General features: G+C 74.7%; 2 protein-coding genes across 7 annotated transcripts in view; one reads left to right on the plus strand and one right to left on the minus strand.

Annotated features, from left to right (window-relative positions):
• On the plus strand, positions 1–16188 carry SPRYD3 (SPRY domain containing 3). 4 transcript variants are annotated; one of them, XM_064474409.1, is made up of 13 exons: positions 1–86; positions 294–431; positions 9151–9421; positions 10820–10960; positions 11056–11131; positions 11258–11382; positions 12253–12388; positions 12471–12659; positions 13543–13692; positions 13793–13850; positions 14906–15025; positions 15131–15285; positions 15509–16188. In XM_064474409.1, exons 4-13 carry the CDS (start codon positions 10833–10835, stop codon positions 15641–15643), a joined length of 1272 nt encoding a protein of 423 aa, XP_064330479.1. In that variant the 5' UTR covers positions 1–86; positions 294–431; positions 9151–9421; positions 10820–10832; the 3' UTR covers positions 15644–16188. The 4 variants fall into 4 exon arrangements, with proteins under 4 accessions (XP_064330479.1, XP_064330478.1, XP_064330477.1 ...); XM_064474408.1 differs by lacking the exon at positions 1–86 and having other exon boundaries at positions 318–431; positions 15509–15688; positions 15726–16188; XM_064474407.1 differs by lacking the exon at positions 1–86 and having other exon boundaries at positions 318–431.
• TNS2 (tensin 2) overlaps positions 16138–22451 on the minus strand; it is a 19246-nt gene continuing 12932 nt past the window's right edge. Inside the window, exons 15-24 of one of the 3 annotated variants that reach the window (XM_064474356.1) lie at positions 21416–21937; positions 21196–21324; positions 19731–19823; positions 19568–19645; positions 19244–19321; positions 18272–18443; positions 17235–17303; positions 17112–17141; positions 16823–16982; positions 16138–16727 (exon numbers count right to left, since the gene is read on the minus strand). In XM_064474356.1, coding sequence (XP_064330426.1) covers positions 16844–16982; positions 17112–17141; positions 17235–17303; positions 18272–18443; positions 19244–19321; positions 19568–19645; positions 19731–19823; positions 21196–21324; positions 21416–21937 — 1310 coding nt within the window. In that variant the 3' untranslated portion in view covers positions 16138–16727; positions 16823–16843. The other 2 variants (XM_064474355.1, XM_064474354.1) reach the window with 2 other exon arrangements.

A 22451-nucleotide genomic window follows, 5' to 3' on the forward strand; every position in this document is an offset into this window, starting at 1 on the left:
TCCAGCAGCATGTGGAAGATCTGGAGGACGACGTGGCCGGGGTTGTCCTCCCGAATCTGGTCGAGGCGGCTCCTCTCCAGCCCCAGGCACGCGATTCCCACCTCCTGCCATTCCTTCCCCAGCCCTCGCGCCACCTTCAACAGGTCTTTCTCCGCCAGCCGGCGAGGCCGAAGGGAGGCGGCGGGCGGAGGCGGAAGGGGGGCCTCGGCGAGGGACCCCGGCGCGGCGGAGGGACGGCCGGCGGCCCCCGGGGGCTCGTCCCCGGCGCCGGGCAGCCCGTAACGCTCCACGAGGTCGAGGCGGGGGACGTGGCGGAGGAGATCGGCCACCACGTGCAGGGCCCGGCCGGGGAAGCGCTGCAGGAGGAGGTCGCCGAGGTCGGGGCGCGTGGCGGGGTGCAGCAGCCCCGCGGGCACCCGCTCGGCCAGCAGGTACTTGAGGGTGCGGAACTGCTCCTCCGTCAGCTCCTGCTGCAGCGCCAGCAGCGTCCGGCGCTCGTCCCGCGCCATGGCGCCTGGCGGGGGGCGGGCGGGGGTCCGTCAGCGCCCCACGGGGGCGAGCTGGGCCGCCCTGCCCCACGGCGAGCGCGGGGCGGGGTCACCCCGCGCCCCACGGGGTGCCCTGGGGAGGTGGGTCACCCCGCGCCCCAGGGGTGGGTGGGGAGGTGGGTCACCCCGCGCCCCAGGGGGTGGGTGGGGAGGTGGGTCACCCCGCGCCCATGGGGTGGGTGGGGAGGTGGGTCACCCTGCGCCCCAAGGGATGCGTGGGGAGGTGGGTCACCCCGCGCCCCACGGGGTGCCCTGGGGAGGTGGGTCACCCCGCGCCCCAGGGGGTGGGTGGGGAGGTGGGTCACCCCGCGCCCCACGGGGTGGGTGGGGAGGTGGGTCACCCCGCGCCCCACGGGTGGGTGGGGAGGTGGGTCACCCCGCGCCCCAGGGATGCGTGGGGAGGTGGGTCACCCCGCGCCCCATGGGGTGCCCTGGGGAGGTGGGTCACCCCGCGTCCCATGGGGTGCCCTGGGGAGGTGGGTCACCCCACGCCCCAGGGGGTGGGTGGGGAGGTGGGTCACCCCGCGCCCCAAGGGATGCGTGGGGAGGTGGGTCACCCCGCGCCCCACGGGGTGCCCTGGGGAGGTGGGTCACCCCGCGCCCCAGGGGTGGGTGGGGAGGTGGGTCACCCCGCGCCCCAGGGGTGGGTGGGGAGGTGGGTCACCCCGCGCCCCATGGGGTGCCCTGGGGAGGTGGGTCACCCCGCGCCCCAGGGGGTGGGTGGGGAGGTGGGTCACCCCGCGCCCCAGGGGGTGGGTGGGGAGGTGGGTCACCCCGCGCCCATGGGGTGGGTGGGGAGGTGGGTCACCCCGCGCCCCAGGGGTGGGTGGGGAGGTGGGTCACCCCGTGCCCCATGGGGTGCCCTGGGGAGGTGGGTCACCCCGCGCCCCATGGGGTGGGTGGGGAGGTGGGTCACCCCGCGCCCCACGGGGTGGGTGGGGAGGTGGGTCACCCCGCGCCCCAAGGGGTGGGTGGGGAGGTGGGTGGGGAGGTGGGTCACCCCGCGCCCCATGGGGTGGGTGGGGAGGTGGGTCACCCCGCGCCCCAGGGGGTGGGTGGGGAGGTGGGTCACCCCGCGCCCCATGGGGTGCCCTGGGGAGGTGGGTCACCCCGCGCCCCAGGGGGTGGGTGGGGAGGTGGGTCACCCCGCGCCCCAGGGGGTGGGTGGGGAGGTGGGTCACCCCGCGCCCCATGGGGTGCCCTGGGGAGGTGGGTCACCCCGCGCCCCAGGGGGTGGGTGGGGAGGTGGGTCACCCCGCGCCCCAGGGGGTGGGTGGGGAAGTGGGTCACCCCGCGCCCCATGGGGTGCCCTGGGGAGGTGGGTCACCCCGCACCCCAGGGGGTGGGTGGGGAGGTGGGTCACCCCGCGCCCCATGGGGTGCCCTGGGGAGGTGGGTCACCCCGCGCCCCAGGGGGTGGGTGGGGAGGTGGGTCACCCCGCACCCCATGGGGTGCCCTGGGGAGGTGGGTCACCCCGCGCCCCAGGGGGTGCCCTGGGGAGGTGGGTCACCCCCGCGCCCCAGGGATGCGTGGGGAGGTGGGTCACCCCGCGCCCCAGGGGGGTGGGTGGGGAGGTGGGTCACCCGCGCCCCAGGGGTGGGTGGGGAGGTGGGTCACCCCGCGCCCCACGGGGGTGGGTGGGGAGGTGGGTCACCCCGCGCCCCACGGGGTGGGGTGGGGAGGTGGGTCACCCCGCGCCCCAGGGGGTGGGTGGGGAGGTGGGTCACCCCGCGCCCCACGGGGTGGGTGGGGAGGTGGGTCACCCCGCGCCCAGGGGTGGGTGGGGAGGTGGGTCACCCCGCGCCCCACGGGGTGGGTGGGGAGGTGGGTCACCCCGCGCCCCAGGGGTGGGTGGGGAGGTGGGTCACCCCGCGCCCCACGGGGTGGGTGGGGAGGTGGGTCACCCCGCGCCCCAGGGGGTGGGTGGGGAGGTGGGTCACCCCGCGCCCCAGGGGGTGGGGTGGGGAGGTGGGGTCACCCCGCGCCCCAGGGGGTGCCCTGGGGAGGTGGGTCACCCCGCGCCCCAGGGGTGGGTGGGGGAGGTGGGTCACCCCGCGCCCCAGGGGGTGGGTGGGGAGGTGGGTCACCCCGCGCCCCATGGGGTGCCCTGGGGAGGTGGGTCACCCCGCGCCCCACGGGGTGCCCTGGGGAGGTGGGTCACCCCGCGCCCCAGGGGGGGGGTGGGGAGGTGGGTCACCCCGTGCCCATGGGGTGGGTGGGGAGGTGGGTCACCCCGCGCCCCATGGGGTGGGTGGGGAGGTGGGTCACCCCGCGCCCCAGGGGTGGGTGGGGAGGTGGGTCACCCCGTGCCCATGGGGTGGGTGGGGAGGTGGGTCACCCCGCGCCCCAGGGGTGGGTGGGGAGGTGGGTCACCCCGTGCCCATGGGGTGGGTGGGGAGGTGGGTCACCCCGCGCCCCAGGGGTGGGTGGGGAGGTGGGTCACCCCGCGCCCCAGGGGGTGGGTGGGGAGGTGGGTCACCCCGCGCCCCAGGGGGTGGGTGGGGAGGTGGGTCACCCCGCGCCCCACGGGGTGCCCTGGGGAGGTGGGTCACCCCGCGCCCCAGGGGGTGGGTGGGGAGGTGGGTCACCCCGCGCCCCACGGGTGGGTGGGGAGGTGGGTCACCCCGCGCCCCACGGGTGGGTGGGGAGGTGGGTCACCCCGCGCCCCAGGGATGCGTGGGGAGGTGGGTCACCCCGCGCCCCATGGGGTGCCCTGGGGAGGTGGGTCACCCCGCGTCCCATGGGGTGCCCTGGGGAGGTGGGTCACCCCGCGTCCCAGGGGGTGGGTGGGGAGGTGGGTCACCCCGCGCCCCAAGGGATGCGTGGGGAGGTGGGTCACCCCGCGCCCCACGGGGTGCCCTGGGGAGGTGGGTCACCCCGCGCCCCAGGGGTGGGTGGGGAGGTGGGTCACCCCGCGCCCCACGGGGTGGGTGGGGAGGTGGGTCACCCCGCGCCCCATGGGGTGCCCTGGGGAGGTGGGTCACCCCGCGCCCCAGGGGGGTGGGTGGGGAGGTGGGTCACCCCGCGCCCCAGGGGGTGGGTGGGGAGGTGGGTCACCCCGCGCCCATGGGGTGGGTGGGGAGGTGGGTCACCCCGCGCCCCAGGGGTGGGTGGGGAGGTGGGTCACCCCGTGCCCCATGGGGTGCCCTGGGGAGGTGGGTCACCCCGCGCCCCATGGGGTGGGTGGGGAGGTGGGTCACCCCGCGCCCCACGGGGTGGGTGGGGAGGTGGGTCACCCCGCGCCCCAAGGGGTGGGTGGGGAGGTGGGTGGGGAGGTGGGTCACCCCGCGCCCCATGGGGTGGGTGGGGAGGTGGGTCACCCCGCGCCCCAGGGGGTGGGTGGGGAGGTGGGTCACCCCGCGCCCCATGGGGTGCCCTGGGGAGGTGGGTCACCCCGCGCCCCATGGGGTGCCCTGGGGAGGTGGGTCACCCCGCGCCCCAGGGGGTGGGTGGGGAGGTGGGTCACCCCGCGCCCCAGGGGGTGGGTGGGGAGGTGGGTCACCCCGCGCCCCAGGGGGTGGGTGGGGAAGTGGGTCACCCCGCGCCCCATGGGGTGCCCTGGGGAGGTGGGTCACCCCGCACCCCAGGGGGTGGGTGGGGAGGTGGGTCACCCCGCGCCCCATGGGGTGCCCTGGGGAGGTGGGTCACCCCGCGCCCCAGGGGGTGGGTGGGGAGGTGGGTCACCCCGCACCCCATGGGGTGCCCTGGGGAGGTGGGTCACCCCGCGCCCCAGGGGGTGCCCTGGGGAGGTGGGTCACCCCGCGCCCCAGGGATGCGTGGGGAGGTGGGTCACCCCGCGCCCCAGGGGGTGGGTGGGGAGGTGGGTCACCCCGCGCCCCAGGGGTGGGTGGGGAGGTGGGTCACCCCGCGCCCCACGGGGTGGGTGGGGAGGTGGGTCACCCCGCGCCCCACGGGGTGGGTGGGGAGGTGGGTCACCCCGCGCCCCAGGGGGTGGGTGGGGAGGTGGGTCACCCTGCGCCCCACGGGGTGGGTGGGGAGGTGGGTCACCCCGCGCCCCAGGGGTGGGTGGGGAGGTGGGTCACCCCGCGCCCCACGGGGTGGGTGGGGAGGTGGGTCACCCCGCGCCCCAGGGGTGGGTGGGGAGGTGGGTCACCCTGCGCCCCACGGGGTGGGTGGGGAGGTGGGTCACCCCGCGCCCCAGGGGGTGGGTGGGGAGGTGGGTCACCCCGCGCCCCAGGGGGTGGGTGGGGAGGTGGGTCACCCCGCGCCCCAGGGGGTGCCCTGGGGAGGTGGGTCACCCCGCGCCCCAGGGGTGGGTGGGGAGGTGGGTCACCCCGCGCCCCAGGGGGTGGGTGGGGAGGTGGGTCACCCCGCGCCCCATGGGGTGCCCTGGGGAGGTGGGTCACCCCGCGCCCCACGGGGTGCCCTGGGGAGGTGGGTCACCCCGCGCCCCAGGGGGGGGGTGGGGAGGTGGGTCACCCCGTGCCCATGGGGTGGGTGGGGAGGTGGGTCACCCCGCGCCCCATGGGGTGGGTGGGGAGGTGGGTCACCCCGCGCCCCAGGGGTGGGTGGGGAGGTGGGTCACCCCGTGCCCATGGGGTGGGTGGGGAGGTGGGTCACCCCGCGCCCCAGGGGTGGGTGGGGAGGTGGGTCACCCCGTGCCCATGGGGTGGGTGGGGAGGTGGGTCACCCCGCGCCCCAGGGGTGGGTGGGGAGGTGGGTCACCCCGCGCCCCAGGGGGTGGGTGGGGAGGTGGGTCACCCCGCGCCCCAGGGGGTGGGTGGGGAGGTGGGTCACCCCGCGCCCCAGGGGTGGGTGGGGAGGTGGGTCACCCCGCGCCCCAGGGGGTGGGGTGGGGAGGTGGGTCACCCCGCGCCCCAGGGGGTGGGTGGGGAGGTGGGTCACCCTGCGCCCCAGGGGTGGGTGGGGAGGTGGGTCACCCCCGCGCCCCATGGGGTGCCCTGGGGAGGTGGGTCACCCCGCGCCCCAGGGGGTGGGTGGGGAGGTGGGTCACCCCGCGCCCCACGGGGTGCCCTGGGGAGGTGGGTCACCCCGCGCCCCAGGGGGTGCCCTGGGGAGGTGGGTCACCCCGCGCCCCAGGGGGTGCCCTGGGGAGGTGGGTCACCCCGCGCCCCAGGGGGGGGTGGGGAGGTGGGTCACCCCGCGCCCCAGGGGGGGGGTGGGGAGGTGGGTCACCCCGCGCCCCACGGGGTGCCCTGGGGAGGTGGGTCACCCCGCGCCCCATGGGGTGCCCTGGGGAGGTGGGTCACCCCGCGCCCCAGGGGGTGGGTGGGGAGGTGGGTCACCCCGCGCCCCAGGGGGTGCCCTGGGGAGGTGGGTCACCCCGCGCCCCACGGGGTGCCCTGGGGAGGTGGGTCACCCCGCGCCCCAGGGGGTGGGTGGGGAGGTGGGTCACCCCGCGCCCCATGGGGTGGGTGGGGAGGTGGGTCACCCCACGCCCCAGGGGGTGGGTGGGGAGGGTGGGTCACCCCGCGCCCCATGGGGTGCCCTGGGAGGTGGGTCACCCCGCGCCCCACGGGGTGGGTGGGGAGGTGGGTCACCCCCGCGCCCCATGGGGTGCCCTGGGGAGGTGGGTCACCCCGCGCCCCAGGGGGTGGGGTGGGGAGGTGGGTCACCCCGCGCCCCATGGGGTGGGTGGGGAGGTGGGTCACCCCACGCCCCAGGGGGTGGGTGGGGAGGTGGGTCACCCCCGCGCCCCACGGGGTGCCCTGGGGAGGTGGGTCACCCCGCGCCCCACGGGTGGGTGGGGAGGTGGGTCACCCCGCGCCCCATGGGGTGGGTGGGAGGTGGGTCACCCCACGCCCCAGGGGGTGGGTGGGGAGGTGGGTCACCCCGCGCCCCATGGGGTGCCCTGGGGAGGTGGGTCACCCCGCGCCCCACGGGGTGCCCTGGGGAGGTGGGTCACCCCGCGCCCCAGGGGGTGGGTGGGGAGGTGGGTCACCCCGCGCCCCAGGGGGTGGGTGGGAGGTGGGTCACCCCGCGCCCCAGGGGGTGGGTGGGGAGGTGGGGTCACCCCCGCGCCCCATGGGGTGCCCTGGGGAGGTGGGTCACCCCGCGCCCCCCCGCGCTCTCACCGCTCCCCCGCCGGTCCCGCGCGGCCGCCGTTTCCCCGCTTCCTCCGACTTCGAGCGGGGGGGGTGGGGCGGGGCGGGGCCGGGGGCGGGGCCGGGGGCGGGGCTTGGCGTGGCCGTATGTAAATGAGAAGAAGGGGGTGTGCCGTATGGGATAAGGGGCGGGGCCTGCCTTGTAAGGGGCGGGGCTTGGGGCGGTTCAGGGTCCGGGGGCAGGTCCGGGGGCGGTTTTGGGGTGTCTGGGGGCAGTTCAGGGGTGTAGGGGGCAGCTCGGAGAGGCACTTGGGGGGTCCGGGGGCAATTTTGGGGGTGGCTTGGGGGCAGCTGGGGACCCTGGGGGCAGTCTGGGGGTGCAGGGGACAGCTCTGGGGGCATTTTGGGGGGTCCCTGGGGACAGTTTGGGGGTGCAGGAGGCACTTGAGGGTGTCTAGAGGCAGTGTGGGGGTGCAGGGTGCAGCTCTGGGGGGCATTTAGGGCCAACAGGGGGCAGCTGGGGGTCCTGGCTACTTTTGGGGTGTAGGGGCAGCTTCAGGGGAGTTGGGGCCCTTGGGGACAGTTTGGGGGTGCAGGGGCGGCGGGGGGGTCGGTTGGGGTCCTTGGGGCGGTTTGGGGGTGCAGGGGCGGCGGGGGGTCATTTGGGGTCCCTGGGGGAGGTTTTGGGGTGCAGGGGCGGCGGCGGGGGGGTCATTTGGGGTCCCTGGGGGCGGTTTGGGGTGCAGGAGCGGCGGCGGGGGGGTCATTTGGGGTCCCTGGGGGCGGTTTGGGGTGCAGGGCGGCGGGGGGTCGGTTGGGGTCCCTGGGGGAGGTTTGGGGGCGGGGGCGGCGGGAGGGGTCGGTTGGGGTCCCTGGGGGAGGTTTGGGGGCGCGGGGGCGGCGGGAGGGGTGGGTTGGGGTCCCTGGGGGCGGTTTGGGGGCGCAGGGCGGTTGGGGGGTGGGTTGGGGTCCCTGGGGGCGGTTTGGGGGTGCAGGAGCGGCGGCGGGAGGGGTCGGTTGGGGTCCCTGGGGGCGGTTTGGGGGCGCAGGGGCGGTTGGGGGGTGGTTGGGGTCCCTGGGGGCGGTTTGGGGGCGCAGGGGTGGCTGGGGGGTGGGTTGGGGTCCCTGGGGGCGGTTTGGGGGTGCAGGGGCGGTTGGGGGGTGGGTTGGGGTCCCTGGGGGCGGTTTGGGGGCGCAGGGGCGGTTGGGGGGTGGGTTGGGGTCCCTGGGGGCGGTTTGGGGGCGCAGGGGTGGCTGGGGGGTGGGTTGGGGTCCCTGGGGGCGGTTTGGGGCGCAGGGGCGGTTGGGGGGTGGGTTGGGGTCCCTGGGGGCGGTTTGGGGGCGCAGGGGCGGTTGGGGGGGTGGGTTGGGGTCCCTGGGGGCGGTTTGGGGGTGCAGGGGCGGTTGGGGGGTGGGTTGGGGTCCTGGGGGCGGGTTGGGGGCGCAGGGGCGGTTGGGGGGTGGGTTGGGGTCCCTGGGGGCGGGTTGGGGGCGCAGGGGTGGCTGGGGGGTGGGTTGGGGTCCTGGGGGCGGGTTGGGGGCGCAGGGGTGGCTGGGGGGGCCTGGAGGGAGCTCTGGGGGGACATTAGGGCATCCCATGTACCCCCCGCCCCAGTTGTCCCAGTAGAGAGCCCAGCGCCCCCCAGTGCAGTGCCCCAGCGCCTACCCAGTGCCCCCCAGTCCCCCCCAGCGCCCCCCAGTGCAACGCCCTGGAGGACAGTCCCAGTGTTCCCAGTATATAACTCAGTGGCCCCAGTGCCCCCCAGTGCCCATCCAGTAACCCCAGCCCCCCAGTCCCCCCAGTATCCCCCAGTGCCCATCCCAGTACCCCCAGCCCCCCTAGTCCCCCCAGTGACCCCCAGTGCACACCCCAGTATCCCCAGCCCCCCTAGTCCCCCCAGTATCCCCCAGTGCCCATCCCAGTACCCCCAGCCCCCCTAGTCCCCCCAGTATCCCCCAGTGCACACCCCAGTACCCCCAGCCCCCCTAGTCCCCCCAGTATCCCCCAGTGCACACCCCAGTACCCCCAGCCCCCCTAGTCCCCCCAGTATCCCCCAGTGCACACCCAGTACCCCCAGCCCCCTAGTCCCCCCAGTGACCCCCAGTGCACACCCCAGTACCCCCAGCCCCCTAGTCCCCCCAGTGACCCCCAGTGCACACCCCAGTACCCCCAGCCCCCCTAGTCCCCCCAGTGCCCCCCAGTGCACACCCCAGTACCCCCAGCCCCCCTAGTCCCCCCAGTGACCCCCAGTGCACACCCCAGTACCCCCAGCCCCCCTAGTCCCCCCAGTATCCCCCAGTGCACACCCCAGTACCCCCAGCCCCCCTAGTCCCCCAGTGCCCCCCAGTGCACACCCCAGTGCCCCCAGTGCCCCCATTACCCCCAGTAACCCCAGTGCACCCAGAGCCCCCAGTAACCCCCATTACCCCCCAGTACCCCCCATTACCCCCAGTGTCCCCCGTACCCCCAGTGCCCCCATTACCCCCAGTATTCCCATTACCCCCAGTGCCCCCATTACCCCCAGTGCCCCCAGTGCCCCCAGTGCCCACCCTGCTGTTCCCCGCCCCCGCTGTAGGGGGCGCTCTCGCGCCTCGCCCATCCCTGGGTCATGTGACCTCCGCCCACCCTCGGCTGGCTCCGCCCCGATCCTCCCTTCCGGCCTTCGATTGGCGGAAGGAGCCGTCAGTCGGGGCGCGTCGTGCGGCGATTGGGCGAGCGGGGCGGCGGGGCGGGAGGAGGAGGAGGAGGAAGGAGCGCGGGGCCCCGGATGTGAGTGAGGGCGGCGGGGCCGGAGCCGGGAGCGGCGCAGCGCGGAGCCCATGGAGGGGGCGGGCGGGGCCGGGCCGGTGAGGGCGGGGGGCTTTGGGGTGGGGCTGGGGGGCGGCGGTTGTGGGCCTGGGGGGCCTTGGGGTGCGGGTGTGGGGGGCGGTGGTGGCGCTGGGGGCGTCTCTGGGGGCGTCTCTGGGGGCGTGTGTGGGGGCGGTTGTGGGGCCGGGGGGTCTGGGGATACGGGGGGGTCACTTGTGGGGCTGAGGGGGCCTTGGGGGGTGGTGTGGGGGCGGTTGTGGGGCTGGGGGGTCTCTGGGGGTGTGTAGGGGGGCCGTTGTGGGGCGGGGGTCTGGGTGAGTGTGTGGGGGCAGTTGTGGGGCTGGGGGGGTTTCTGGGGGGGTGGTGGTGGGGGTCCTGGCGGGGTGGGTGTGGTTGTGGGGCTGGGGTGGCCTGGGGGGGTGCGTGTGTGGATGGTTGTGGGGGGGCAGTTGTGGGGCCTGGGGGGGTTGGGGGTGTGTGTGTGTAGGGACCCCACTTGTGGGGCTGGGGTGTTCTGTTGAGGGGATGGTTGTGGGGCTGGGGGGGGGGGCTCGGGGGACCCTGCGGGCATGGTGGGGGGCGGTTGCAGGGCTTGGGGTGGGGGGGAGGCCTGGAGGTGGGGTGACCCCAATATATTGGGGGGGGGGGCTTGGAAGTGGATCCCAGCTGTGAGGGTGGGGGGATGGTTATGGGGGGTGGGGGTGGGGGGTGTGAGGGGGACCCTGCGGGCATGGTGGGGGGGCGTTGCAGGGCTTGGGCCCTGGAGGTGGGGGGGGGGCTTGGAAGGGGATCCCAGCTGTGGGGGTGGGGGGGTGTGTGAGGGGGACCCTGTGGACATGGTGGGGGGGCGGTTGCAGGGCTTGGGCCCTGGAGGTGGGGGGGGGGCTTGGAAGGGGATCCCAGCTGTGAGGGTGGGGGGTGGGGGGATGGTTATGGGGGGTGGGGGTGGGGGGTGTGAGGGGGACCCTGCGGGCATGGTGGGGGGGTGGTTGCAGGGCTTGGGCCCTGGAGGTGGGGGGGGGGCTTGGAAGGGGATCCCAGCTGTGAGGGTGGGGGGTGGGGGGATGGTTATGGGGGGTGGGGGTGGGGGGTGTGAGGGGGACCCTGCGGGCATGGTGGGGGGGTGGTTGCAGGGCTTGGGGTGGGGGTGGGGCCTGGAGGTGTGGGGGTGACCCCAATATGGTGGAGGGGGGGCTTGGAAGGGGATCCCAGCTGTGAGGGTGGGGGGGATGGTTATGGGGGGTGGGGGGGTGTGTGAGGGGGACCCTGCGGGCATGGTGGGGGGGTGGTTGCAGGGCTTGGGCCCTGGAGGTGGGGGGGGGGCTTGGAAGGGGATCCCAGCTGTGAGGGTGGGGGGGATGTTGGGGGGTGGGGGGATGGTTATGGGGGGGGGGGTTCCAGGTTGGGGGGGGTCCCTGACCGCCGCCCCCCCGCAGGTTTCCCCTCGCCATGGATGACCTGAACCTGCACTACAGGTTCCTCAACTGGCGCCGGCGCATCCGCGAGATCCGCGAGGTCCGGGCCGTGCGGTACCAGGAGCGCGCCAAGCACATCCTGGTGGACGGCGACACCCTCAGGTACCGGGGGGGCCGGGGGGGGGTCCCGCACCCGCCCGGGGCGGGGGGTCCCGGGGGCTGCCACCCACCCCTGGCCTTTATTTCATCCCCCGCAGTTATCACGGCAACTCCGGCGAGGTCGGCTGCTACGTGGCCCCGCGGCCGCTCACCAGGGACAACAACTACTTCGAGGTGAAACCTCGCCCCGGGACGGGGTGGGGGGGGGCTCCCCGCTAAATTTTGGGGGGGTCCAGGGGCTCCCTCGGGGCCTGACAGGTGGTTTCGGGGTGTCTCCCCCCCCCTCCCGCCCCGTTCCAGGTGTCCATCGTGGACAGCGGGGTTCGGGGCACCATCGCCGTGGGCCTCGTGCCGCAGTACTACAGCCTGGACCACCAGCCCGGCTGGCTGCCCGACTCCGTGGCGTACCATGCCGATGACGGGAAGTGAGTGTGGGGAGGGGGCTGGGGGGGACCCTGGGGGGACCCTGGCGGGGACCCTGGCGGGGCTCTGGGGACCCTGGGGGGGCTCTGGGGACCCTGGCGGGGCTCTGGGGACCCTGGGGGGACCCTGGCGGGGCTGTGAGGACCCTGGCGGGGCTGTGGGGACCCTGTGGGGACCCTGGCGGGGCTGTGGGGACCCTGGCGGGGCTGTGGGGACCCTGGCGGGGCTGTGGGGACCCTGGCGGGGCTGTGAGGACCCTGGCGGGATCCTGGGGGGGCTGTGGGGACCCTGGGGGGGCTGCGAGGACCCTGGCGGGACCCTGGCGGGGGGCTGTGGGGGACCCTGGCGGGGCTGTGGGGACCCTGGTGGGACCCTGGCGGGGCTGTGGGGACCCTGGTGGGACCCTGGGGGGGCTGTGGGGACCCTGTGGGGACCCTGGGGGGGCTGTGGGGACCCCTGTGGGGACCCTGGGGGGGCTGTGGGGACCCTGGGGGGACCCTGGCGGGGCTGTGAGGACCCTGGCGGGGCTGTGGGGACCCTGGGGGGACCCTGGGGGGGCTGTGGGGACCCTGGGGGGACCCTGGCGGGGCTGTGGGGACACTGTGGGGACCCTGGGGGGGCTGTGAGGACCCTGGCGGGACCCTGGGGGGGCTGTGGGGACCCTGGGGGGGCTGTGGGGACCCTGGCGGCGCTGCAGGGACTCAGGGGAGCCTTCCAGGACCCCATGGGCTGCTGGGACGGGGGTGTCTGCGGTGACGCAGGGGGGTCGCGTGGATGCCGCCCGCCCCACTGGAGTAGGTTTGGGGGTTCTGGTGGTTCCTGGGGAGGGGGAAGGGGTCCGGGCACCCCATTTTTGGCTGCTGCCCCCCCAGGCTGTACAGCGGCCGCGCCAAGGGCCGGCAGTTCGGCACCAAGTGCAGCTCGGGCGATCGCATCGGCTGCGGCATCGAGCTGGTCTCCTTCGAGGTGCAGACGGCGCAGATCTTCTTCACCAAAAACGGGAAGAGGGTGAGGATCCCCGCAACCCCCCACCCCAAAACCACCCCAAAACCACCCCCTGACCCTCCCCCCCCCCCCCAAAACCCCACAGGTGGGCTCCACCGTCATGCCGCTGTCCCCCGAGGGGCTCTTCCCGGCGGTGGGGATGCACTCGCTGGGGGAGGAGGTGCGGCTGCACCTGCACGCCGAGCTGGCCACCGAGGAGGACGACAGCGCCATGATGGTCGACAGCTACGAGGAGGAGTGGGGGCGGCTCCACGACGTCAAGGTCTGCGGCACGGTGAGTGCGGCACCCCCGAATTTAAGGGGGGCCCCCTCCCCCCCCACCCTCAACCACCCCCAACCACCCCCAACCAACCAACCCTCCACCCCCAGCGTCCCGCAGCGCCATCGATGGGGGGCTGAGTGGGGGGGCTCGCGCCTCCCGGGGTCCCCGGCGTTGGTGTGAAACCCCTTTTTTTGCGGGGTGTCAGGATTTAGGGGGTTCGGGGGGGACATGTAAAACATTAAGTCCCCAAAAAGGAGCTGTTTTCCCCCGGAACGGGCGCTTGAGCACGGATCTCGCTCCGCTCTCCCCCATTAGACCCCCCACCCAGGGGGTGTCATCCTTTTTTGGGGTGTCCCCTGCCGGTTTGGGACCCCACACCCCCTTTTTTGGGGTGTCCCCGTCAGGTTTGGGGTGCCCCCCCTACACGTGGCACCCTGCACCCCCCCGTTTTGGGGTGTCCCCCCTACATGTGACACCCTACCCCCCCCCATTTTTGGGGTGCCCCCCCGACTTGGCACCCTGCACCCCCCCATTTTTGGGGTGTCCCCCCTACATATGGCACCCTACACCCCCCCATTTTTGGGGTGCCCCCCCGGACTTGGCACCCTGCAGCCCCCCCATTTTTGGGGTGTCCCCCCTACATATGGCACCCTACACCCCCCCCCATTTTTGGGGTGTCCCCCCTACATATGGCACCCTGCACCCCCCATTTTTGGGGTGACCCCCCCAGTTTCCCCCCGCCTCCCTCAGCTTTGCCCTTCCCCTCCCACCTTCGAGCCCCGTCCCCCCATCCCCAGCCCCCGCTTTTCCCCGTGCGGAAGGCGGGGGCCCCCCCAGACGCCACCGTGCCCCCCCAACCCACCGTGCCCCCCCCCACCCCGCCGTGCCCCCCCAGCTGCTGGAGTACGTGGGGAAGGGGAAGAGCATCGTGGACGTGGGGCTGGCGCAGGCCCGCCGCCCCCTCAGCACCCGCAGCCACTACTTCGAGGTGGAGATCGTCGACCCGGGGGAGAAGTGCTACATCGCCCTGGGGCTGGCCCGCAAGGTGAGGGGCGCTGGGGGTCCCCCCGGGGCGCTGACCCCCCCCCGGGGCGCTGACCCCCCCCCGGAGCCTTCATCCCCCGCCTCTTCCTCCCCTTCGCCAGGATTACCCGAAAAACCGGCATCCCGGCTGGAGCAGGGGCTCGGTGGCCTATCATGCGGGTGAGTCGTGTGTGTGTCCCCCCCCAGAACGTGGGGACCCCCCCCACCCCACCCCCCGATCGTGGGGACTCCCCCCCCAAACATGGGGACGGCACCCCTGATCGTGGGACCCCCCCTAAACATGGGGGACCCCCCCTAAACATGGGGACACCCCCTGTAAACATGGGGACACCCCCTGTAAACATGGGGGACCCCCTGATCATAGGGACAGCCCCCCTAAACATGGGGCACCCCTGATCATGGGAACACCCCCCAGCTATTGGGACCCCCCCCTAAACATGGGGCACCCCCTTTAAACATGGGGAACCCCTGACTGTGGGGACCCCCCCCTAAACATGGGGGACCCCAATTGTGGGGACACCCCCCCCAAACGTGGGGATCCCCCAGCTATTGGGACCCCCGTAAACATAGGGACCCCCCTGATTGTGGGGGTGCCCCCCCAGCTATTGGGACCCCCCTAAACATGGGGGCCCCCCTGATTGTGGGGACGCCCCCCCAGCTATTGGGACCCCCCTGATTGTGGGGATCCCCCAGCTATTGGGACCCCCCTAAACATGGGGACCCCCCTGATTGTGGGGGCGCCCCCCCAGCTATTAGGACCCCCCTGATTGTGGGGGCACCCCTCCAGCTATTGGGACCCCCTGATTGTGGGGATCCCCCAGCTATTGGGACCCCCCTAAACATGGGGACCCCCCTGATTGTGGGGATGCCCCCCCAGCTATTGGGACCCCCATAAAAACGGGGGACCCCAATCGTGGGGACACCCCCCTAAATATGGGGACCCCCCAGCCTTTGGGGGACTCCCCCTAAACATGGGGACCCCCCCAGCCTCCCCTTTCCCCCCGCAGCATCCTGTGCCCCCCCCCCAGCCTTCAGCCTCCTCCTCCTCCTCCTGGAAGCAATTCCCAGCCCTGCCGGGGGGGACCAGCTCATCCCCCCACCCCCACCCCACCCTGCCATGGTGGGGGGCAGCCGCAGGGGGTGGGAACAGGGGGGCGGGGGGTTGCCCAGCGCGGGGGGGGGGTCCCTCTGACGCCTCCCCCCCCCCCCCCCAGACGACGGGAAGCTCTTCCAGGGCAGCGGGGTGGGGGACCCCTTCGGCCCCCGCTGCTACAAGGGCGACATCATGGGCTGCGGCATCATGTTCCCCCGCGACTACATCCTCGACAGCGAAGGTACGGGGGGGCCCGGGGGGGGCTGAGGGGTCTGGGGGGGGCTGAGGGGTCGGGGGGGCCCTGGCAGAGCCCCCATCGTGTGTCCCCCCCCCCCTTTCCCCCCAGGGGACAGCGACGACACGTGCGACACGGCCGAGGTGAGACCCAGGCCCGTCCGCAACGTGATGTACCTGCACCAGGAGGAGGAGGAGGAGGAGGAGGAGGAGGAGGAAGACGACGGCGAGGAGATGGAGCAGGAGCACGAGGGCAAGAAGGTGGTGGTAAGCGCGCCCCCCACCCATGGCGGGGCCCAATCCTGGCCCCCCACCCCCCGCCCCAGGGCTCCCCTTTGCGGCGGCGCCGGCTTGGGGCCGCCCCTCTCCCCCTTCCACAGGTTTTGGGGAGGGGGCGGGGGATGCCCTGGCACCCCCACCCCCCCCAACGCCTCGCCCTGTGTTTTGGGGACCCCCCCCGCCCCCTGTTTTTGGGGACCCCCCACCCAAGGTGTTCTTCACCCGCAACGGGAAGATCATCGGGAAGAAGGAGGCGGTGGTCCCGCCCGGGGGGTACTTCCCCACCGTCGGCATGCTCAGCAGCGGCGAGAAGGTCAAGGTCGACCTGCACCCCCTCAGCGGTTAGGGGGGGCTCGGGGGGGGCCCCCCACCCCTCTGCACTTTACAGACCCCCCCGGCAGCGGGAGCCCCCCCCCGCCAGTGGGATTCCCCCCCGGCAGTGGGAGCCCCCCCTTCTGTGTTATTAGGGGGTCCCAAGCCTGCCCTCACCACCCAGGGGGGGACCCCCAACACCCCTCTGCCCCCCCCCGTGTGTGTGTAAGGGGGGTGCCCTGAGGGGGGGGGGCGCAGAGTTAGGGCACACCCCACTTCCCCCCCCCCATCCATACTGTACCCCCCCCCCGTGAATGTAACACCCCCCTTGCCCATCCCAAACCCCCCCACCCATCCCGGGGTTGGGGGGAGGGGTGCACCCCCTCCCCCGGGGGGGCGTTGGGGGGGTGTGGGGGGTGGGTTTTGGGGTTCCCCCCCCCCCCCAAAAGCCGAGCCGCCGCGGAAAGAAGGACCCGGGAGCTGCTCTGGGTTCCTGCGTTGGCATTTGCACATGGGCGGGGGGGCCCCGCGCCCCCCCTATAGAATATATATCTATAAAAATCCTTTCTTAAACAAAAATAGACTTTGTTTTATGGTGCCCCCCCCGCACCCCAAAAAAGGGGGGGGTTGTGCCCCCTCCCCCCCCCCCAAAATGTTCCCTTCTCTCCTCCAGCTGCGGCGCTGGGGGTCGCACCCGCTGCCCCCCCCCCAGTTTTGGGGAGGAGGGACGGGGTGCAGCAGGTCCCTGCCCCCCCGCGGGTTGGGGGTCGCGGGGTGGGGTCGCGCAGCAGGTCCCTGCCCCCCCGCGGGTTGGGGGTCGCGGGTGGGGGGTGCAGCAGGTCCCTGCCCCCCCGCGGGTGGGGGGTCGCGGGTGGGGTCGCGCAGCAGGTCCCTGCCCCCCCGCGGGTTGGGGGTCGCGGGGGGGGGGTGCAGCAGGTCCCTGCCCCCCCCGCGGGTTGGGGGTCGCGGGTGGGGTCGCGCAGCAGGTCCCTGCCCCCCCGCGGGTTGGGGGTCGCGGGGGGGGGTCGCGCAGCAGGTCCCTGCCCCCCCGCGGGTTGGGGGTCGCGGGGGGGGGTCGCGCAGCAGGTCCCTGCCCCCCCCGCGGGTTGGGGGTCGCGGGTGGGGGGTGCAGCAGGTCCCTGCCCCCCCGCGGGTGGGGGGTCGCGGGTGGGGGGTGCAGCAGGTCCCTGCCCCCCCGCGGGTGGGGGGTCCCGGGGGGGTCGCGGGGGGGCCCTCACTTGCGGCGCGTGCCCAGCATGACCTTGGTGACGAAGGTGACGATGGCGGAGGCCGGCTGCTCGGGGTCCAGCTCGGCGAAGAGGTGGCAGGCGTTGCCCCCCGCCCCCCCCGCCTTGGCCACGAAGCCGAAGATCCTGGGTGGGGGGTGGGGGGGGGTCCTCGTGACTGTCCCCACCCCTGGGGGGGGTCCCAGCACCCTCTGTGTGTGTCCCCCCCCCTCCCAGCCCCAGGGGGGGTGTGGGGGGGGTCCCTTTGCGACTTACTTCGAGGTGGTGCCGTCTGGGTTCGCCCACCTGCGGGGGGGGGGGCGTTAGTGGGGCCCCCCCTCTGAGTGGGGGTGTCCCCCCCCCCGTGTGGTGCCCCCCCCCCCGTGTGCCCCCCCCCACCTGCGGTCCTGGGGGTCGGTGCTGCAGTAGGTGACGCTGCTGACGGGGTAGTGACGGCGGAAGAAGAGCCTGGGGGGGCACGGGGGGGGGGGGCGTTGGGAGGGGGTTTGGGAGCCCCCTCCCAGCCCCGGGGGGGGGGTAGTGTGGGGGGGTGCTGGGGGGTTTGGGGGCACCCCGGGGGGTGGCACCCCGGGGTGCTGGGGGGTGTCTCTGGGTGCAGGAAGGCTGTGGGGGGTCTCTGGGTGCGGGGGGGTCTCTGGGTGTGGGGGGCCTCAGGGTGGGGGTCTCTGGGTGTGGGGGGCGGTCTCGGGGTGTGGGGGGCCTCAGGGTGGGGGTCTGGGGGTGCGGGGGGGTCTCTGGGTGTGGGGGGCCTCAGGGTGGGGGTCTGGGGGTGCGGGGGGGTCTCTGGGTGTGGGGGGCCTCAGGGTGGGGGTCTGGGGGTGCGGGGGGGTCTCTGGGTGTGGGGGGCCTCAGGGTGGGGGTCTCTGGGTGTGGGGGGCGGTCTCGGGGTGGGGGGGTCTCGGGGGGGCACAGGGTGGGTCTTGGTGCAGGGGGTCTCTGGGGTTGCGGGGGTCTCTGCGGGTGCGGGGGGGTCTCTGGGGGCGCGGGGGGGTCTGGGGGTGCAGGGGGTCTCTGTGGGTGCGGGGGGGTCTCTGCGGGTGCGGGGGGTCTCTGTGGGTGCGGGGGGTCTCTGGGGGCGCGGGGGTGTCTCTGTGGGTGTGGGGGGGTCTCTGCGGGTGCGGGGGGTCTCTGGGGGCGCGGGGGTGTCTCTGTGGGTGTGGGGGGGTCTCTGCGGGTGCGGGGGGTCTCTGGGGGCGCGGGGGTGTCTCTGTGGGTGTGGGGGGGTCTCTGCGGGTGCGGGGGGTCTCTGGGGGCGCGGGGGTGTCTCTGTGGGTGTGGGGGGGTCTCTGCGGGTGCGGGGGGTCTCTGGGGGCGTGGGGGGTCTCTGGGGGTGCGGGGGGGGATCTCTGTGGGTGCAGGGGGTCTCTGTGGGTGCGGGGGGGTCTGGGGGCGCGGGGGGGTCGCGGGGGGCTCACTTGCGCTGGCTGTCGGTGAGGGTGATGCCCTGGGCCGACACCTTGAAGTGGACGGGGCAGGGGGGGGCGCGGGGGGGGGCGCCCCCCAGCAGCGCCCCCGCGCCCTTGGCCACGGCCTGCGGCCCCGTCAGCGACTCGGTGCCCACCGAGCCCAGGTACAGCACGCTGCAGGCTGGGGGGGCCGGCGGGGCTGGGGGCGGCGCGGGGGGGCCCCCCGAGCCCTGCCCCCCGCCACTGCCCCCCAGTCCCACTGCCCCCCCCAGTCCCAGTGCCCCCCCGCATCCCACTGCCCCCCCAGTCCCACTGCCCCCCCCCGCATCCCACTGCACCCCAGTCCCACTGCCCCCCCAGTCCCAGTGCCCCCCCGCATCCCACTGCACCCCAGTCCCACTGCCCCCCCCCACATCCCACTGCCCCCCCCGGTCCCACTGCCCCCCCCAGTCCCAGTGCCCCCCCGCATCCCACTGCACTCCAGTCCCACTGCCCCCCCCCCACATCCCACTGCCCCCCCCAGTCCCAGTGCCCCCCCGCATCCCACTGCCCCCCCAGTCCCACTGCCCCCCCCCAGGCCCAGTGCCCCCCCGCATCCCACTGCCCCCCCAGTCCCACTGCCCCCCCCCACATCCCACTGCCCCCCCCAGTCCCAGTGCCCCCCCGCATCCCACTGCACCCCAGTCCCACTGCCCCCCCCGCATCCCAGTGCCCCCCCAGTCCCAGTGCCCCCCCCCCGCATCCCACTGCCCCCCCAGTCCCACTGCCCCCCCACCGCATCCCGGTGCTCCCCAGTCCCACTGCCCCCCCCCCGCATCCCAGTGCCCCCCCAGTCCCACTGCCCCCCCACCGCATCCCGGTGCTCCCCAGTCCCGCTGCCCCCCCCGCCAGTGCCCCTATCCCAGTACTCTCCACCCCAGTGTGCCCCCCAGGACCCCCCCAGTCCCCCCCATCTCCCCCCAGTGCCCCCCCAGTCCCCACCAGCTCCCTGGCGCAGCAGGTCAGCGGCCGTGCTCATGTTGGGGGGCGCGGGCGGCTCCAGGCCCTCCTCCAGCAGGTCTGGGGGGGTGGGGGGGGGCGGGATGGGGTGGGGGGGCACTGCCGGGCCCCCCGGGCCCCCCCCCGGCTCGGGGTGGGGTGGGGGGGCGGACACTGGGGGTCCGGGTCCCCATCTCGGTCTGGGAGGGGAATTGGGGGGTGGGGGGTGTAATGGAGGGGGCAAACCGCAGGGGGCTGGGCGGGGCGGGGCGGGGGGGGGGATGACATGGGGGGGGCCCCCATTTTGGGGTGGGGGGTGTCACCTACCTTTGCTGGGGATGCGGAGGGCGCAGGGCAGGGAGATGGGGGTGATGGAGTGCTGCAGCACCAGCGCCGGCAGGCTCCCTGCGGAGGGGGGGCGTCAGGGACCCCCCCCGGCCCCCCCAGACGCCCCCGGGACCCCCCTCCCCCTGTGGGCCCCCCCCCTCACCGAAGTGGGGCTCGTCCTGGCACCCCTTGATCTTGACGCCCCGGGGTCCCGTCTCGATGAGGAAATGTCGGACCAGCTGCTCCTGGGGGTCCCCTGGGGGCGGGGGGGGGGGGGGAGGGGGCAGGTCAGCACCCATGGGCGCCCCCGCCCCCCCCGGGGTGTCCCCCCCACCCCCAGACACCCGGCTTCACACCTGGCCATGGAGGTGCCCAGGGATCTGTGGGGTGCTGGGGGGTTCTGTGGGGTGCTGGGGAGGGCTCTGGGGGTGCTGGGGAGGGCTCTATGGGGTGCTGGGGGGGTTCTGTGGGGTGCTGGGGAGGGCTCTGGGGGTGCTGGGGGGGCTGTATGGGGTGCTGGGGGGTTCTGTGGGGTGCTGGGGAGGGCTCTATGGGGTGCTGGGGGGGGTTCTGTGGGGTGCTGGGGAGGGCTCTGGGGGTGCTGGGGAGGGCTCTATGGGGTGCTGGGGGGGTTCTGTGGGGTGCTGGGGGGGCTCTGGAGGGTGCCCAGGGATGCTACAGGGTGCCCGAGGGGGACCAAGTGGGGTGTTGGGGGACACTGGGGTGCCCAGGGGCCTTATGGGGTGTTAGGGGAACACTATGGGGTGCCCAGGGGCCCTGTGGGATATGTGGGGGTGCTATGGGGTGCCCAGTGATGCTATGGGGTGCCCAGGGGTGCTATAGGGTGCTGAAAGGTGCTATGGGGTGCCCAGTGATTCTATGGGGTGCTGAGGGATGATATGGGGTGCTGAGGGGTGCTATGGGGTGCCGAGGGTGCTATGGGGTGCCCAAGGTTACTATGGGGTGCCGAGGGGTGCTATGGGGTGCCGAGGGCGCTATGGGGTGCCGAGGGGTGCTATGGGGTGCCGAGGGCGCTATGGGGTGCCCAAGGTTACTATGGGGTGCCGAGGGCGCTATGGGGTGCCGAGGGGTGCTATGGGGTGCCCAAGGTTACTATGGGGTGCCGAGGGCGCTATGGGGTGCCGAGGGTGCTATGGGGTGCCCAAGATTACTATGGGGTGCTGAGGGGTGCTATGGGGTGCCGAGGGTGCTATGGGGTGCCCAAGGTTACTATGGGGTGCCGAGGGCGCTATGGGGTGCCCAAGGTTACTATGGGGTGCCGAGGGCGCTATGGGGTGCTGAGGGTGCTATGGGGTGCCGAGGGTGCTATGGGGTGCCGAGGGCGCTATGGGGTGCCCAAGGTTACTATGGGGTGCCGAGGGCGCTATGGGGTGCCGAGGGGTGCTATGGGGTGCCCAAGGTTACTATGGGGTGCCGAGGGCGCTATGGGGTGCCGAGGGCGCTATGGGGTGCCGAGGGGTGCTATGGGGTGCCCAAGGTTACTATGGGGTGCCGAGGGCGCTATGGGGTGCCGAGGGTGCAGCGGCCCCGAGGGGTGCTATGGAGCAGGCGGGGACACCCCGCGCCCCCGGGGAGGGGCGGGACGCGGGGGTGCGGGGGGTCCCTACCCTTGGCGGGGGGCAGGCGGCGGGGGGGCGGCGCGGCCACCTTCAGCGCCAGCCCGTAGGCGCCCTGGAAGGAGCTGCTGTGGCGGACGAGGAAGGACCCCGGCGCCTTCCCCTTGAGCAGGGCGACGGCTGCGGGACCCCCACCGTCACCCACCGCCCGGGCGCCCCCGGCCTGTGGGTGGGGGGGGGTCCCCAACCCCCCCAACCCCCCCCCCAGTACCTTGGTCCCGCGAGAGGCCGGGTTTGTACCAAAACTTGGACGTGTCCTGCACGAAGGTGACGCCGGCGGGTGCCTCCGCCTCGGGGGGGCCCTGGCACCCATGGGTGCCCCCCAGGCTGCGCTCGGGGGCGAAGGAGACGTGCTGAGGGGGGGATGCTCGACCTCGGGGACCCCCCGGTGCTGATGGGTGCCGCTTCTCGGGCAGGGGGGGCTGCGGCGGGGGGGGCTCGTAGTACGCCGTGGGTGGGGGGAAGGCGGGGGTCGGGGAGCCCGGCACCTCCCCAGGGCACCCATGGGTGCTGCTGCTGGGCGAGGGGGGCTGCGGGGTGCGGGGGCTGGCCGGGCCCGCGGCGGTGCCGGCGCTGGGCGGGGGGGGCTCGGCGGGGCCCCGGCGGAGGGCGCCGGGGGGGTCCGGGCTGTCGGGGCACCCACCGGCACCCAGGTCCCGGGGGGGCCGGCGCAGCGAGCTGGGGCCTTCGGGGGTCCCGCGCCAGGGGCCCCCCTCGCCCGGGCTCCTCCGCTCTGGGGGGGGCAAAGGGAGAGAGAGGGGGAGACCCCACTCAGCACCCCCTTAAACCCCGGGGGGGGGGACGGACGACACCCAGTAAGCCCCCCCGAGTAGCCCCGTTGCACCCCTAGCCCCCCATTAGCCTCCCAGCGCCCCCCCAGCCCCGCTGTGGCCTATAGCCCCCCCAATACACCCCACTACCCCCCCCATAACCCTCCCCAGTCCCTTTGCCCCCAACAAGCCCCCCCCCCCCCCCCCCCCCGTACACCCCAACAGCCCCCCCGGTAGCCCTTGTGCACCCCTAGCACTCCAGCAACCCCCCCCCAGCCCCCAGCCCCCCTCACTAGCACCCCCATAACCCCCCCCAGCCCTCAGTGCCCACTAGCCCCCGAACAAGCCCCACTAGCCCCAGTAAGCCCCCCCGCCAGTAGCCCCTTTGCACCCCAGCAAGCCCCCCCCATTAGCTCCTTTACCCCCAACAAGCCCCCCCCAGGCCCTCCGTGGCCACTAGCCCCCTCCAAGCCCCCC

This window comes from Phalacrocorax carbo, chromosome 27 (genome assembly GCF_963921805.1).
Source record: "Phalacrocorax carbo chromosome 27, bPhaCar2.1, whole genome shotgun sequence".
Classification (NCBI taxonomy): domain Eukaryota; kingdom Metazoa; phylum Chordata; class Aves; order Suliformes; family Phalacrocoracidae; genus Phalacrocorax; species Phalacrocorax carbo.

Bases quoted from the DNA above. Each gene is read 5' to 3' on its own strand.
- SPRYD3 (XM_064474410.1), top strand. The intron at 11,132-11,257 runs GTGAAACCTCGC...GCCCCGTTCCAG, and splicing joins GGGACAACAACTACTTCGAG to GTGTCCATCGTGGACAGCGG. The intron at 11,383-12,252 runs GTGAGTGTGGGG...CTGCCCCCCCAG, and splicing joins TACCATGCCGATGACGGGAA to GCTGTACAGCGGCCGCGCCA.